Here is a 16,487-nt window from a genome sequence, read left to right on the forward strand (position 1 = left end):
TGTGATGAAATATATACGTAACGAATTGTCAAGTAACGAATGTTCTGGGGGGTATGTTGATGTGGCCGCGGGCATGTGATCTTCTAAAAGGACTGTAGTTAATTTGTCGTGGCAAAAGTGTAATCAGTGGTGGCGAGCCCAACTCGGGAGTTCGTCGTGTCATACACTGAGTAAAACCGCTCGCTGTGAAAAAATAATTCAGCAATTTATTTTCCCGGCAAAAAATCTAGCTCAGCGTACAGGAAACAGTAGCCATTTATAAAATCCAAGCCAGAACCAGAGGGACTCCCGTTGTCAGCAACGATCAGGTATATGCCGTCGGTGGTACCGTTAATGGCAGTGTTCAGCGATCGAGGCCAGATTTGTGCGTTTGGAGTAAGCTCATAAGTAACCCCACCAGTAGTGAAATACAGGGATGAGAGCTTGTCGTACTGATCAGATGAGATCTTTAACAAGCCAGTGCTCTCATCAGGGGTTCCCCCCGTAGCAGACTGATATGTGCTAAAGGCATCTGAACAGTAGATTAGAAGGGTTTTGATGTCGTACAGGACACCTACCAGAGGCAATGAGAATGAGGGTGGACCCGGTATCGACGATACCAGCTGTCTGGTTCAAAATGGACGTAGACCCATAACTGATGGATTGATCAATGCCCCAATATGTATTCGCTGGAGATGTTGATGTGATCGACACATAATTGATGTCTCCAGTAATTTTGGAGGCGTCATAACCGCCGAATGTGAGCTCGCCGGTGCTATCGTCAGAGGAAGCAGGTGCAAAGAACACTCCGAGTACTTCCGAATCAATGTACCCCTGCGCATAGAGGTTGTCCATCACAGTTGGAACTTTATTTGCATTACTGACGGTGCCCTGTGTTAAATCAACTGGTCCAAGGCCAAGGAGTCCATCCACATCACCTAGGCCTGGGTCACTAGATGCGACGCCAATAGACTGGTTGTAGATGATCAGATCAGAGTTGAGCGTTACGTAGTCTAGGTATTCCTTCCCAGAAGCGTATTTCGGATTTTTCTCATCGCCGTATCCAACTTTCTGGAAACGGTTTGACAAAATGTATGTGCCCGTAGAAACGAATACTCACGAATGTACCGCCTGTGTCGTAGCTTGAGGAAGTCTTCTGGTAAGCCTTGTTAGTCCCGATCCAGGTATTTGAGCTTCCGGTGTCTAGCAGGAATGTGTCTGCATATAATAGACAATCCGTCAGATAAACAAATTGCAGGAGCATGAGCAGCTTACAGTACGTTTCTGGATACCCAACGCTAATGTTAGCGGTATATGCCACCCCAGTATTGGTTGTATCGACGGAAGGGCTGCCGCGAGCTTGTAAAGTTTCGATTCGGGCTCGATCTGCAGCCACGATGCTCTTCATCCCATACGAGTTCATTCTAACGGCGAGCTCGAGAACAGCTGTGCTTGACGCCGTCCGAGCATGAGGCAAAGCGCTCGCTGACAGCGAAAGGAAGGCAAGCGCCGGCAGGGCAAGAAGAGATGAAAGCGATCTGGAGGGAACCATCTTCAAGTTCCTAAGCCATCCTTCCTAGCTGGGCCGTTTTATATGGTTAGTATTGAAAACATCAGAACATTATTCCGGCAGCACCATCGGGGGCGAACAATGGTAAGACTTCGAAGCGACGAGTGTCAAGAACCCAGTTATGACTCCGGGCTAGCTCGGTTCCCCTGATTGCCTCTGACAGAGGGTACTACTTAGGGGTATATGTGATGTCGTCAAGGATACCTTGAAGCGAACGTGTCGGGGATGTCCTGGGGGTCTTGAACCCAATGGATGCCGTGAGGGTGTTCGGACCTTTTTCCGACGTAGTTGAGGGAACCGGGGTAGCTCGGAGTCATAATAGGGTGCTAGTGAGTACAATTCGGACTAGACTTCAATCCTTGTTATAGGTCATATATGCCAGTCATGTCATAGTCTGTCTGCACATAGACTGTACCATGAGGGGAATCAAGGACTAGGGGAGAGGGGTTAAAGCCAGACGAGGACTGTGACGATACCTCACTGTACTGCAGGTTCAGACCGTGTCTATCTGTTGTGAAGCGGATCAAGAATAGCCTCGAAATTCATGTCAGCACCTACTCGGTCAAGCGAATCACGCATGTGTCACAGAAGCAAATGTCAGCGTCTCATTATCATGACGATACCATCAATAGCTCACTTCCAATCGACATCCTTCCCCGTTCACACAGGAAGGCCAGTAAATTTGGCTCGCAGCGCTTCATACTTCCCCCGTTGCACAGCAGACACACTGGGACCAACCTTATCCTGGGCCTGGACGAAATCCTCCAACACAAGAACTACTCGTGGCTGATTCTCTACTAAGACTCCGCCGCTGTCATCCATCTAGTCAAGCGCACCGAGGACACGTCTCAGTGCCACAACGCCTGCCTCGAACGACAGCTGCCAGGCTCGCACCACTGTAGTCATCACATTTCTCCCGCACGATGGACTCCGCGCCCTGCAGGATCGTCTCGGCACCTGATTCCGTAGGCGCGAATGGGACTTTGCGCACTAGCGTCCGTAAGATCTCGACGCGTTCGTCGGCGCTTGGTAGGTCAACGTAGAGGAGCTTGTCGAGACGGCCAGGGCGAACCATAGCTGGGTCGATCATATCGGGACAATTCGTTGCGGCGATGTCGTAGACAGCTTTGCGGGAGCCAAGTCCGTCTAGCTCTGTTAGTAGCGTGTTCACGACGCGTGCGGAAGATTCTGACGGTTAAGATAGGAATGTGAGATAGATATTGGAGCGAAAATGGAGGATGCGCACCATGCTTTCATCTCTCCGTTGCTGGATGGAGCACTGACAGCCTGATGTAATGTGTTGGACCGCTGGTCGACTCTGATAGCGGTCAAAGCATCGTGAGTCACTCAAGCAGACGCTGGTCATATCACTTGACCTAATTAGGATGTAAATGCGCCGGTAAAGGAAGCGAGGCCAACTTTTGAAAACTCGTAAGTACTAGACCTAGCGTGCTCAATTCTTACGTGTCAAGCTTCAAGCTTCAAGTTCAAGGTGCGTTAAGTCATAGCCAAACAATGTATTGTTCACTATAGGTACGACTCGTACGTGATATCAACAGTGTTAAATGAATGTGATGAAATATGTACGTAACGAATTGTCAAGTAAGTAACGAATGTTCTTGGGGGGGTATGTTGGTATGGCCCAGGGTATGCGATCTTCTCCAAGGACTGTACTTAATTTGTCGTAGCATAGGTGTACTCAGTGGTGGCGAACCCGATTCGGGAGTTCGTAGTGTCGTACACCGAGTAAAACCGCTCGCTGTGAAAGAACAATTCAGCAATTTATTTTTCCGGCAAAAAAAATACAGCTCAGCGTACAGGAAACAGTAGCCGCTCACAAAATCCAAGCCAGAACCAGAGGACTTCCCAGTATCACCGATGACCAGGTATATACTGTCGCTGGTACCGCCAATGACGGAGTTCAGTGATCGAGGCCAGATTTGTGCGTTTGGGGTAAGCTCAAAAGTAACCCCACCAATGGTGAAATACAAGGACTTGAGCAGGTCGTACTGGTCAGATGTAATCTTGAACATGTCAATGCTCAAGTCGAGGGTTGCTCCCGTAGCAGACTGATATAGGCTCAAGGCATCTGAACAGTGGATTAGAAGGGTTTCGATGTCGTACAGGACACCTACCAGAGGGAATGAGAATGAGGGTAGTGCTAGGTATCGACGATACCAGCTGTCTTATTCATAATGACCGTTGACCCATAGGTGATGGATTGATTAAAACCCCAATATGTATTCGCTGGAGATGACGATGTGATCGGCGCATAGCTGATGTCTCCAGTAAATTTGGAATCATCGTAACCGCCGAATGTGAGCTCGCCGCTGGCATCGTCAGAGGAAGCAGGTGCGAAGAACACTCCGAGTACTTCCGAACTAATTTTTTTCTGCTTATAGAGGTTGTCCATCACAGTTGGAACTTCATCTGCATTACTGACGGTGCCCTCAGTTAAATCAACTGGGCCAAGGCCAAGGACTCCATCCAAATCACCCAGCCCTGCGTCGCTAGATGCGACGCCAATAGACTGGTTGTAGATGACCAGATTAGAATTGACCGTTACGGTGTCCAAGTATTGCTCCCCAGAAGCGGAACTAGGTTTTTTCATATTGCCGTATGCAACTTTCTGGAAACGGTTTGACAACATGTATGTGCCACGTAGAAACAAATACTCACGAATGTGCCGCCTGTGTCATGGCTCGTGGAAGTCTTCTGGTAAGCCTTGGTGGTCCCGATCCAGGTATTTGAGCTTCCGGTGTCTACCAGGAATGTGTCTGTATGTAATTGACAATGCGTCAGAAAAAGGAATCGCAGGAGCACGAGCGACTTACAGGACGTTGCTGGACTCCCCACGCCAATGTCAGCGGTGTATGCCACACTAGTATTGGTTATATCGACAGAAGAGCTGCCGCGAGCTTGCAAAGTTTCGATTCGGGCTCGATCTGCAGCCACGATGCTCTTCATCCCATACGAGTTTATTCTAACGGCGAGCTTGAGAGCAGCTGTGCTTGACGCCGTCCGAGCATGAGGCAACGCGCTCGCTGACAGCGAGAGGAAGGCAAGCGCCGGCAAGGCAAGAAGAGATGAAAGCGATCTGGATGGAACCATCTTCCTGAGCCATCCTTCCTAGTTGCCAGTAGGCCGTTTTATATGGTGGTCAGTATTACAACGTCCGAACATTAACTTGGCAACACCATCAGAGGCGAATAATAGCAAGGCTTCGAAGTGGTGAGTGTCGGGTTCGCTTCCCCTAATCGCCTCTGGCAAAGAGTACTAGTACTTGGATGGATATGTGATGTTGTTAAACGAACCTTGAAGCGAGCATGCTAGGCTCTTGAACCCAATGAATGCCGTAAGAGTGTTCAGATTGTGTTCAGATGTAGTTGAGGGAACCGAGCTAGCTCGGAATCATAACAGGGTGCTACACACTCGGACTGGACCTTAACCCTTGTCACAGGCATCGCCCATCATATATGCCAGTCATGTCATAGTTTGTCTGCACATAGACTGTACGATGAGGGGCTAGGGGGGAGGGGTTAAAGCCAGACGAGGAGGACTGTGACGATACCTCCCTGTACTGGCCTCATACTTACCCGATCAATCGAATCACGTATGTGTCACAGGAGTGACAAATATCAGTGTTTCATTATCATGTCGATACCATTAACAGCTCACTTCTAATCAACATCCTTCCCTGTTCGCACAGGAAGGCCAGCAAACTTGGCTCGTAACGCTTCATATTTCCTCCGCTGCACAGCAGACACACTGGGACCAACCTTATCCTGAGCCCGAATGAAATCCTCCAACACAACAACCACTCGTGGCTGATTCTCCACCAAACCTCCGCCACTGTCATCCATCTGGTCAAGCGCACCGAGGACACGTCTCAGTGCCACAACGCCTGCCTCTCGAACGACAGCTGCCAGGTCCGCACCGCTGTAGCCATCACATTTCTCCCGCACGATGTGCTCCGCGCCCTGCAGGATCGTCTCGGCACCTGGTTCTGTAGCCGCGAATGGGACTTTGCGCACTAGCGTCCGTAAGATCTCGACGCGTTCGTCGGCGCTTGGTAGGTCAACGTAGAGGAGCTTGTCGAGACGGCCAGGGCGAACCATAGCTGGGTCGATCATATCGGGACGATTCGTTGCGGCGATGACGTAGACGGCTTTGCGGGAATCAAGTCCGTCCAGCTCTGTGAGCAGTGTGTTCACGACGCGTGCGGAAGATTCTGACTGTTAAAATGGGAGTGTGAGATAGATATTGGAGCGAAAAATGGAGGGTGCGTACCATGCTTTCATCTCTCCGAGGAACGAGAGCGTCTAGCTCGTCGAAGAAGATCACGCAGGGAGATGAGGCACGGGCACGAGAGAACACCTGTCTCACAGCTCTTTCGCTCTCGCCGACATACTGCGCTCCCATTAGCAATTTTTTCACTTGTAATAGAAAGCGACTGACTTTGTTTAGAAGCTCAGGGCCCTTGACGCTGATGAAATTCGCCCTGGACTCATTTGCAACAGCTTTCGCCAGTAAGGTCTTTCCGCATCCCGGCGGACCCCACAGCAACACACCGCACGCTGCCTCGATGCCTACAGCACTGAACAGCTCAGGGCGTCTGATAGGCTGCACGATTGCCATGTGCAACTCTTCACGTGTGCCATGCAGTGCGCCGATATCGGCCCATGTCACGTCTGGCACGGTTGCGAAACCCTCTCGCTTGGAGGAAGGCTGAACTTCACGTAGCGCAGCATAAAAATCGTCCGAAGTAATGCAGAGAGGAGTGAGCTGACCGGGTGTGAGGGGAGAGGGATGTGCACTGAGGAAGTGCGCGATGGAAGAAGTAGAGAGCTGGGATGCTAGAGAGAAAAAAGGGATTATACTTGGTGTGGTATCGGCTGGGGGCGTTGGCGGCGAATCCACGGCCATAATATCTTGGCCGATGTTTTCTGATGCCTCCGGAAGGACGAGCGTGCCGTCGGTGAGTTGCTTAAAGATGCGTTTGACGGCGATGACGCCCGCTGCGCCTGTTAACGCTGATAGATCTGCGCCTACGTAGCCGGGTGTAGCTTTGGCAAAGGCAGCAAAGTTGAAGTCGCCGTCCAGCCGGAGTTTTGCGCATAGTACTCGTAGAATCCTGCCAAGGCTTGAAATGGACCAAGAATAGTATGACACTACGGGCTTACTTGCTTCGGGCCTCCTCATCTGGGACGCCCATGCTTATCTCGTGGTCGAATCGGCCTGCGCGACGGAGAGCGGCATCTAACGAGTCTGGTCGGTTTGTGGCGCCAATGACGATCACCGGCTTATTTTCAGTCTTCTCCCAAGACATATCTGTACGGGTCAGATTAGAACATGTGGCAGAGAAAAATGATGTGAACAAACCATCCATGCACGTCAGGAACTGTGCGACTATGCGTCGTTCCATCTCCCTCTGGGCACTCTCTCGTTTTGGAGTGATAGCATCGATCTCGTCGATGAACAGTAGACATGGAGCAACACGCTGAGGATAACGATTAGGATTTAAGAAAAATCACGTGGAATGTGAGATGTACCTTGGCCTCGTCAAATGTATCCCGTAGTGTTTTTTCGGACTCGCCAGACATGCCGGACACAATAGAAGGTGCAGATATGCTGATAAAGGGAACACCCAGCTCCTGCACACGATCAGTCAACTGTCAAACGAACCAGTGAGCGCACTCACCCCAGCTATCGCATTCGCTAGAAGGGTCTTGCCGCACCCCGGAGGACCATGCAGCAGAAACACCACGTGGAGGCTGCACACCGGTGTGTAGATATATTTCTGGATGACAGAGAGGCATGGCGACAAGCTCCAGCATCTTTTCCACGCATGCTTCTACACCACCTAGATCGCATAATCGAGTGGCAGGGGGAGTGTGGTCCTTCGCTATGGAATTTATAGATATCTTGGGTCGTTTACTGCTGTCTTCTGCCGTTGAACGGGCTGAGCGCAATTTTCGCTTTGAGGAAGGGGGACGAATGTCGGGCGAGGTTACTTCAGTTCGTAGCGGGTGCTGTGGAAGATGGAGGAAGAATCGAGGTCCCTGGTTTGACTGGGTTTTCTAACACGGGTAGTTGATTTGCATCTTCTGGAGGTGGGGTCTCGACAGGCGTATTTAGCGGAAGTGGAGCAGATGCATTTAAATTGAGCTTCGCCTTTCTGTGGGTGGACCATAGGCTTTGCATGGACTTGTTCAAAGCATTTGAACCCTGTCTGATCCGTTGCGGTCACAATCTGTTCAATGACTTCGAATCGTGAAACGTACATCCATTACAACTTTTTGAGTTGGGAGAAAGTATAATTGCACAGCCACCAAAACATTGTAACTTGCATTATGTAAGTATTTTTAAGCACGACTGTAGTACCGTAGTGACATACGGTGATGCTAAAAATGATGGTCCTGTTAATAAAGGAGAGCTAACATACTCTTTAAAGCACATTCGAGCTCATGTTGTAAAATGAATGCAAGCCCAGTATTGAATATCACCTCAAGCAACGATGTCGATGACCTGCGGGTCCAGCAGCTCTTCGTCCTCGACCTGTTCAAGTTGTAGCGTCGCGTCTTTTGTTTCTCTGTGAGCTATGGCCCTCTCCCTCTTTCGTTCTTCACTCCGCCTTTCTCTACTCGTTTTCTGAGCTCGACATCCAGCAATCTCCCCAACTAATGCATCTTCCGCGACCATCACCTGAGCCTGAGGCTCATCGACTTTTGGCGGTACATCGACCACATCCGAGGCTAGCAGCTCTCTGTCCTTGCGTCGTTGTAGCGCTGCTTCTTTTGCTTCTCTGTGAGCTGTTGCCCTCTTCCTCTTTCGTTCCAAGGCTTCTTCACTCCGCATCCCTCTACGTGTCTTCTTCATTGTCCCCGACTTGTATGGATCACCATCATAAGGAAGGACGAGCTTTTTAGCTTTGGGCATCGGAAATGTTCTAGATTTCTGGTAGTATGTGTGCAGTCAACCGTTTTTACAGGCTACATTACGCAACATTTTGGTACTTAGTGGCTCCGTTATAGATGCCGCAAAAAGGTCACATCGTGTCATACACTATATGTACACCCTGTGCATTAAGAGGGAATCGAACCCCCGGCGGGTCGATGGCAACGACCCAGGTTACCACTACCCCATTAATGCGCATTAATTCCAGTAGACTTTTGCCAATATTGTTTCAATGTGGTCGAGCTAGGTGGTATAATAATACACTATAAGAGATCCGGCACTCGAATGCACATCAATAGCCCGCTATCCTCGTGCCTTTCCTCCTACCCTTCCTGCCCACATTCTCCTCCCCAAGTAAAGCCATCAGCTTCCGCTTCTCTGCCTCCTGTCCAGGATCCTCATACGTCACGCGCAGACTATCCTCACTCGGACGCGCGCTCCCGTCCAGCAGGCTCATTGCGTCATAATACATGGGCTGCGGAAGTGGCACAAGTCGTGTCGAAGGCTCCCTAGTGATGGTCTCGCGTGATTCTTGCCGAGATTGCACCTACAGGTAATGAATGAAAGAGAAAGGAACTCTATAGACTGCCAACGAACCTTGGGGCGCGGCAGTGGCCGCGGCCGCTTGCCCTTCCGCTGTTCCGGGCGCATAATATCGTCTTCTGATACCTGTCTCTTCCCGAGCAGCGTTGTCAGGCTCTCCTGTAGCTCGCGGGCAACGTCTCTTGGATGAGGCACTCGCACTGGCGAGGGTTCACACGTCAGTCGTGCATCTGAGCTTGGGGGGAGCTTCATTGGCGAGGGCGAGGTGGAGGAGGGTATGCATCCGTTGGCATCCAGGGAGGGGACCGGAGGATTGAGGTCTTCAGAAGGTAATCGAGGTCTGCGGCGTGTAGGGGGCAGAGCAACATATTCAAGTGGGGGTGAGCTGCTCTGCGGTGGCAGAGGCGGAGAAGATGAGAACCGTGCCCTATCGTCGCCCTCACATTGTTGCAGAGCGTCGTCCAGCGAGCCATTTGACTCGCCAAAGAACGTGGCCGGAGGGGCATGCTCGATGTCAGGGAGAGTAGGCGTTCGGAGATCTTGCAAGAGATTTGGCTTCTTTACGAAAAACGGAGAGACGGGCTTGCCTGTGACAATAAAACAATCAAATTGACGTCAATTATTGGATGATACTTTGGCCTACTTTTAGCATCGGTGGTATCCACCATCTGCACATCCTTCGCTTTGCCCTTTGCCACTCGGTCGCCAACGTTGCCAATGAGATATTCGCTGATGTCAGGTACCTTACCCTCCGTCGCCATATCCTCCAGCCATGCCATACCCACAACGGGGATGTTCCACTCTTTTGCCTTGTCGTATTTGGCACCACAACCACTCGGACAAAGTAGGTGCGTCGAACGTCGGGAGAATATCTGAGCAAGCGTTATGCCCAACGCCCGCAGCAGACGCTTTGTCCAGCATAGTTCAGACTGATCAAGTCCGGAAAGGCTGAGAATAATCTGTTCGGTGTCTGTGATCATGTCAGCGCGTATAAAATGAGTGAATGCAGCCATAACACGTACTGGGTATTGGACAGGGAAGGCTAAGAGGCCTGAATGATATATTTTCGTGCGGCCCACATATTCGCTCTTGGAAGACCGAGTGTTCGAGCCAACATTCTGTGCGATATTTGGCGCGCAACATCTCATCAGGTTCGTTTTGGTAGAGTTTACTCCCACTAAACAATCCGCTGCATAAGATGCCGCATGCATACGAGAAAGTCGAAGCTCACCTAATAAGTCGCACTACAATGAAATCGACATCGTCAGTATCTTCGTCCATGACTACGCCTCCCCCACGGTCAATAGCATTGCGCACATTCACGCACTTCGCCTCCCCAAGTAGACGGAAGCGGTAACCCGCAAAGAGTGTCGCCATCGAAGAGTCCTCCAGCTCAGGTCGGCGGGGTGCCTCGCTCCCCTCTGCGTCCCCAGGTCCCAGAGCTGCAATGGTGGTTGTCCGTCTGAACGGCCGGCGCGTCACCGGCTCCTTGGCGGGCGGCGCAAATGACTTGGCGCGTTTGAATGACGAGATCACGGATTTCGTCTGAGGTTCTATCTCCTTTTCTGTGGCTCTCTTCTGCACATCAGGCATGAGACGTGCTGGTAATCGTGTCGGCGACATCGGCGCACCTGCCACTGACTGTGACTTTGAAGGACTACGCACGAGCTTGTTCGCAACCGCATCGAGCTCGAAACCTCGTGGACGTAAGAGACTTCCCCAGAGCTGAAGCGTCACCGCGCGAACGGGTGTGCGTGCAAGGGATGCAGGTTCCTCCTCCTCCAATAGATCATGTTCGTAACTGGGTTTTGGTGGGGCGGGCGTCCTGGGTAGATGGCCGTCGACAGGAATCGCATTCGAAGGGTGTGTGCCTGGGGCAGAGTCGTGGACTGGCATTGAGGTGGTGAGTTCTATTGCGCGTAAATGGATTGTCAATTTTATGGAATAGATGTCTACTCACCTTCATTCATAGTCTTCCTCTCTGGCCTTGGTCGCGTGACGACGTAACGTTTTTCCTCGAAGCGTCCTCCAAATTCCAAGCAGTCCCAGAACCACTCCTCCCAAACAACATGGATTTTTGCCTCACCCCGTTTGTTAAATTTATCAGCGTAGCGCATCTTCTCGGTCTCGTTGTCGCCCGCACAGAGTAGATGTGTCACCTTGACAGGGCGTTCTATGGCTTTGACGTATGTTCCACCGTGTCTAGTAAGGGAGCGGTTTATGTTTGCGCGTTGCTCGAGGTCGTCGATACCTGATAGTGAGAGTGTGACGCCGGAGAAGATGGGGAGGCGGTGCGCAGAAACAGTCTGCGGACGTTAGGAGTGTGTTGTCGGCGATCATGTTATGCTCACCTCTGCTAGGTCTACGTCATCTCCACGCAACCAAACCTGGTGTGCATCTGTTATCCACTCAGGATGCATGATAGGTATTTTGCGTTCTAACGCGCACTGCACCCGTATGAATAGGATTAAACAAAGACAAGAGGCACCTAAGAGGAATCTCACCGCGTACTTGGCTCCACCGTGGCTGTTTGCTAGTAAGTGAGTCACTCTGTCCGTAAAATCACTTGTAGATGTTGCGCCGAGTTCAAATGCTTGTTTAAACAAGGTAGGCTTCCCACACACGGTTAACTTCACCGATGTCTGTCACAATGGCAGCCAGAGCCGACGCACCTTGTCCATTGTACCCGTCGCGCAAAGCATAACACTCCTGAACGGTCTAGGACACAAGTCAACCATACTCGCGTTCGGAAGGACAAGTTCAGAATCTGAACTGTGGTCATATGGCACGTCCATCGGGTGGGCATGACGGGATCGTGGCTGAGCGGGTCTAAGTTTAACATTGGGAACCTGGATAACCGGTTTGTGTATATGCAGTCAATGACCAAGTCTGTGCGCACCTTGTGTGATTTATTCGACCGGCGCATCTCTCCGAATAGTTTCTTCGTAAGTAATAATTGATTCAAAACATGAATTCAGCGTACATGGGTGATCACGTGAGTAGTTCAGGGTAGGTCAGCTCGCGCCTTGAATTGTCGTGACTCGTAGCCGGGGTTACAGGCCCATCGGAGTCGTGTTCTAAGTTCTTTAAAATTTACCATGTGCCCTCTGATTTCTGTCTTGAGCTAGGAGCAGAGTGAGTTCATCAGTCAGTCAACTGGCTGTCCAGGGTCAATGCATATACAGTGGGTTGTAGCATCGCTTTCCGAATCGCATCAGAGTCTCACAACCCTTATCATTTTTTGCATTGTGTGATGTCATCTAGTTATCATAATTATGGCCCGATGGATGTATCAAGCTTGCGTGGCCAGGAAATTCCGAGGATTGTGTTCCCCGACATCATAATTCACGTTGAACCAATTTGATCTTTGCCGGTGTTTAATCATTCTGTGCGAGTGATACTAGATTGGCAGCTCCCCAACCAAAATTCGGTACCACATTACTAAGAATCTTACTTCAGTACGAGTCAATCAAGGGTGGAAACGCATAATTATGCCGGTGTTCGCGATCATCACAGGTGCCCGGCAGGTAGTAGTATATCTATGAAGAAATTCATGGTTATTTGTCCATCAAGTTCCCCGCTCAAACTAATACCCTCCCTCGAAAATGACGCTAGTCTCAAATGATCCCAGTTGGTGGCCAATAATCAATTCGTTTCGTCTATCCGGCTATTTTACATGTTCGTGGAGAGCCAGTCTTGTTGATGGTGTCTCATTCTGACATGGACGGTGGTTTCGCAGTTGCCTCATCTACCGCACTGATATATGATTGGGGTGAGTGAGGTGTTATTGTAGAACCATTGATATCCTTATGATATTTCCAGTACTAACGTTCGGACAAGAGGTTGGTTGATGCCATTACTTCGGGAGCAGCCATCTCGCTAAGAATGGTTTGATAGGTTGATCTGATCTGGGTGAGTAGACACCCGTATCAGAAGACAACATGATGGTACAATTATGTTGGCACAGACACAACGCTGGTCTTTGATGACTTTTCTATATCTCATTGTAAGTGACTTACGTTACTAGCGCAGTTGGCAAATTGTGCTGACGCTGATCTGTTCTAGGTACGCTACGTTGGAATACCATATTATATGTACGTTTGTAGGGTTAATATGATGGTGCTGTGCTAATCAGCCATCTCACGCAATTAGCATTAATATTATGATGGGTGCGTCTCCTTTATACAATGTATTCGTGTCTTCTGATCGGTAGCACACAGCATCTTCGGTAACGGATGCGGTGAGCATCCTACCCTGTTACCTCCAATTCCTCTCCTATTAACTGACTTCATGTATAGGAGTGAGTGCGATGCTTGACCAGCTTCTTGTCTCAATACAATGACCATAATAGGTGTGAGTTTCTCTGGAAACTTTGATTCTTCGAGGATGATTGTTAATTGGGTGTTTTCAGGTGTTATTTTGTATTCTACACTGAATTGGATCAATGTGATTGTATCTGCAATGCTTGGCGGTGAGCGACTCTAGCAGCTGCATTACCTCAGTACCATTGACTGAAACATCGTACAAGTCATCATGCTCGCTCGGTTATATGCCATGTATCAGAGATCCAGAAGAATGCTTATCTTTCTCACTATAATTTTCCTGGTTGTCAACATTGCCTGCGGAGTGATTGCCGGAGTGGTACTCAAGTATATGTCAGGGGGTAAGCTTTAGTTACATAATCAAGGAATCAGGCTCGTTTGACGAATATCAGAGGAGTTCATCCTCTCCGGCACACATGCATGCACTTACACCTATAAAGCAGGCGACCTACTCCTGATCCTCATGAGTTGGATACTCACCGCTATATGGGAAGTCCTTACACTGTGTCTTTTAATCTGGATTGCTGTAAAACACTTCCGTGAATTGCGACAACACACGACGAGGGGGATTATTGGGGACTGTTTCGTGGTGTTACTAGAATCTCATGTGGTTTACTTTGCAAGGTAAGTTCGTAATTTGAATGCGGTTGTCTTTTCCGTTGAAAGGCTGCACCTACTAGCTTTGCCGCTGTTTGTTGCTCCGCTCTCAGTCACGATATTCAGCGCTCTTCAAAGGTCTCGGTGCGCCGATCTGTCACCAACTTGATCTACGTGTAACCGTTGTTAATCATTTTTATAGGACCTAGATTCTGTGGGAGTTCAGATTTCTACCGCTATTTTTGAAATTTTCTCGTACATACAGATGTTTGTGCTGGGACCACGCCTCCTCCTTAGCGTGCGAGAATATCACGCCGAGCTCGTGGCCAACTCTGATGCAGCAACCGACATGACTTCAATTGCATTTGAGGAGGGTGTACATGTGTCGACTGACAGTAGTGTGTAGCATGGGAAATGCTTGTTGGGTAATCTGCAAGTATCAGGAAAAATAGTTCGAGTAGTGGGGAGCACAATGCGAGGAATAGTCAAAGGGAGCATAGCGCAGGGTTAGGACGAGGCAGGTGTAGAGACTCTAAGAGAGCGCAGAGCGGACACAAGGCAATGAGTCAGGGTCTGGGGAGTTCGGGGTCTTAGAGCACACATTACTACGCTAGTGCAGGCAGAGGTTCAACACGACAACCGTCATCGCATTACCTTCTCCTTCTGAGCGCTAGGCTGGTGTCTTCATCGTCTGTGGTACTGCAAATAGCTTGTTCTGCGTTCCGGCTTCAAAGGGAAATTACTCTGAACAAACCAATTTCTTTTTGTATCACTACCTAGGCAGCCTATCCGTGCTTGCACCTAGTGACACGGTGAGATCATCCCGAACTTCAAGTTCAAGTTTGATTAGGGAAAGTTGGGATAAAAGCGTACGTACAAATATTATCATATTCCTTTTTGGTAGGTTCTTGAGTTCGCTATTCGTTATTCATTGAACTCCGGCCGTGCAAAGACAATCGTCATTTATTCAATTTTGTTTTAGCTCCTTGCCAACTCGCAGCACATCCTTGTTTGCATCGATGCAGCAGTATGAGAAATGTTGTTGTACAATCGAGGCAGGCGTGCGGCGTGCCTGTACACGATTATGTGCTGTGGGCGAGCTTGGACACGCTATCGTGACTGTGACATACTTACCAGTGCATCAGAACAATGGCACAACCCCATGAAGAACCAGCTCAGTCATTGCGTTTTTGTTCTATGGATATAACTCCAAACTTGTTCTTGTATATTCTTGACGTGTTCGCCAACGAGATGCACATTCAGAAATTTCAGACGGTCATCATGGCAGATATTTAAAGTCCAGCCAACGTCTCGAAGTAGCTCGCAATTTCAACGAGTCCTTTTTATAAACCCTGATCTCTACCACAACACCGGCTCCTCCATGCGTAATTTGATCGCCGCCTGGTACAAGAGTACTGAGGATCTGCTCAACTACTGCGAACCTCTACTTGTATATGGAGATGCTAAAGATAGCGCACAGCTAGCATTGTACGTTCTGATCCGTCCATCATCTCCGCCGACTGATTCGAACTACCAATTAGCCTCAGGGGCATGAACAGCGCAGTTCATTTTCTTGAAGGACGTGTTGTTCACGATGACCAGAACAGTGTAGCCTTAGCAGAAGAATGCAACCACCAAGTAGGAAAATTGCACTATACACTATTAGATGTGAGTCGAACGATTTTGTGGAGCGTAGGAGATAGTTTACTGTTTGCCTAGAAGGAACAAGAAGCCAAAGGTTTGAATGACCAAAGCTGGAAAAAAAGACTAGCGGTCATGGAATGTAAGTAGTATTTTTGATGTGATGATAGGCTACGACTGAATTACTCCCGTATTCCAGTCCAAGAGCAAAGGAAGCTGAAGAATAGTTTGAAGGATAACACCGTAGAACCGGAAACCGAGAAGGTCATATACCAGGAAGGCGTTGGTTTCAACCTTGATTGCATTAGCACCCGTCTACTTCACCTTGCTCAAGCAAGTCCCCCAGAGATGTGACAAGCTGCGCATCGTGATACCGTAGATAGAATGGCTGGGACTATCGGTGCTGTAGCATATATGTAGACGTACTTGCACATTTAGTATAGTTTGTGGATAATGTAGGGTTTAATTGCCAGGCTAGTGTCCTCGAGTATGCGTGAGCTCGCTGAGGATTGAACATTGAGCGCTGAGCTGCGGCTGTCAGCCTGAACGCGATTTTCATGACGCTACATTCCTTTCAGCCCGAGTTAAGTCGGGCTCGTGCTGAATAGCGAGTAAGTGTACACTTGCAACGTATTCCTAAGGGGGAAACTCACAGTTAACTGTTTGAGCGGGGATATTGCAATTTGACGACAGCAGGCTCTGAAGCCCAGCTGTAGCAGATTTGAGTAATTACGAGCTAGAAGTTAGAACACTCGAATGCACAGGTCGACATACGAGTGAATCCCATTTTATATCCATCTTTCAACAACGAACAAATCCAGATGTTGTCAGTACTTGGCGTTTGTGGAAAAAGACTGAAGGGCATTGTACAGACCAAG

At 49.3% G+C, this 16,487-nt stretch overlaps 4 protein-coding genes and 1 non-coding gene across 5 annotated transcripts; all 5 read right to left on the minus strand.

Moving 5' to 3' along the window:
* Positions 1-98: 98 nt before the first annotated feature.
* On the minus strand, positions 99-1,531 carry DFJ58DRAFT_732029 (acid protease; the record flags this gene model as incomplete). The annotated part of the gene is made up of 5 exons (XM_041386124.1): positions 99-183; positions 241-511; positions 558-1,050; positions 1,100-1,197; positions 1,255-1,531. 5 exons carry the CDS (start codon positions 1,529-1,531, stop codon positions 99-101), a joined length of 1,224 nt encoding a protein of 407 aa, XP_041239944.1.
* A 281-nt stretch (positions 1,532-1,812) lies between these two features.
* On the minus strand, positions 1,813-4,660 carry DFJ58DRAFT_855239 (aspartic peptidase domain-containing protein; the record flags this gene model as incomplete). Its single annotated transcript, XM_041393889.1, has 8 exons — positions 1,813-2,371; positions 2,424-2,695; positions 2,743-2,867; positions 3,264-3,308; positions 3,368-3,680; positions 3,728-4,178; positions 4,229-4,326; positions 4,384-4,660. The coding sequence occupies 8 exons, from the start codon at positions 4,658-4,660 to the stop codon at positions 2,210-2,212; spliced, it is 1,743 nt and encodes a 580-aa protein (XP_041239945.1). The 3' UTR covers positions 1,813-2,209.
* A 270-nt stretch (positions 4,661-4,930) lies between these two features.
* Positions 4,931-7,753, minus strand: DFJ58DRAFT_855243 (P-loop containing nucleoside triphosphate hydrolase protein; the record flags this gene model as incomplete). The annotated part of the gene is made up of 9 exons (XM_041393890.1): positions 4,931-5,784; positions 5,840-5,959; positions 6,008-6,683; positions 6,733-6,880; positions 6,932-7,049; positions 7,102-7,203; positions 7,251-7,277; positions 7,312-7,581; positions 7,622-7,753. The coding sequence occupies 9 exons, from the start codon at positions 7,751-7,753 to the stop codon at positions 5,230-5,232; spliced, it is 2,148 nt and encodes a 715-aa protein (XP_041239946.1). The 3' UTR covers positions 4,931-5,229.
* An 877-nt stretch (positions 7,754-8,630) lies between these two features.
* Positions 8,631-8,701, minus strand: DFJ58DRAFT_t128. Its single transcript has one exon. It is a non-coding gene; the product is annotated as a tRNA-Gly (tRNA).
* An 80-nt stretch (positions 8,702-8,781) lies between these two features.
* On the minus strand, positions 8,782-11,983 carry DFJ58DRAFT_806220 (uncharacterized protein). Its single transcript, XM_041391164.1, has 10 exons — positions 11,949-11,983; positions 11,722-11,898; positions 11,554-11,661; positions 11,401-11,496; positions 11,010-11,355; positions 10,281-10,959; positions 10,072-10,226; positions 9,693-10,019; positions 9,104-9,636; positions 8,782-9,053 (listed from the first exon to the last, which is right to left on the minus strand). Exons 1-10 carry the CDS (start codon positions 11,973-11,975, stop codon positions 8,799-8,801), a joined length of 2,703 nt encoding a protein of 900 aa, XP_041239947.1. The 5' UTR covers positions 11,976-11,983; the 3' UTR covers positions 8,782-8,798.
* Between the last annotated feature and the right edge of the window lie 4,504 nt (positions 11,984-16,487).

The sequence above is a fragment of the Suillus subalutaceus genome (genome assembly GCF_016647625.1).
Source record: "Suillus subalutaceus strain FC151 chromosome Unknown DFJ58scaffold_116, whole genome shotgun sequence".
In the NCBI taxonomy this organism is placed as follows: domain Eukaryota; kingdom Fungi; phylum Basidiomycota; class Agaricomycetes; order Boletales; family Suillaceae; genus Suillus; species Suillus subalutaceus.

Coding starts and splice junctions, on each gene's coding strand:
- DFJ58DRAFT_806220 (XM_041391164.1), bottom strand. CDS start 11,975: ATGCGCCGGTCGAATAAATCACACAAG. Junction 11,356..11,400: donor ATGACGTAGACCTAGCAGAG/GTGAGCATAACA, acceptor TAACGTCCGCAG/ACTGTTTCTGCGCACCGCCT. Junction 10,020..10,071: donor CCTTCCCTGTCCAATACCCA/GTACGTGTTATG, acceptor ACATGATCACAG/ACACCGAACAGATTATTCTC.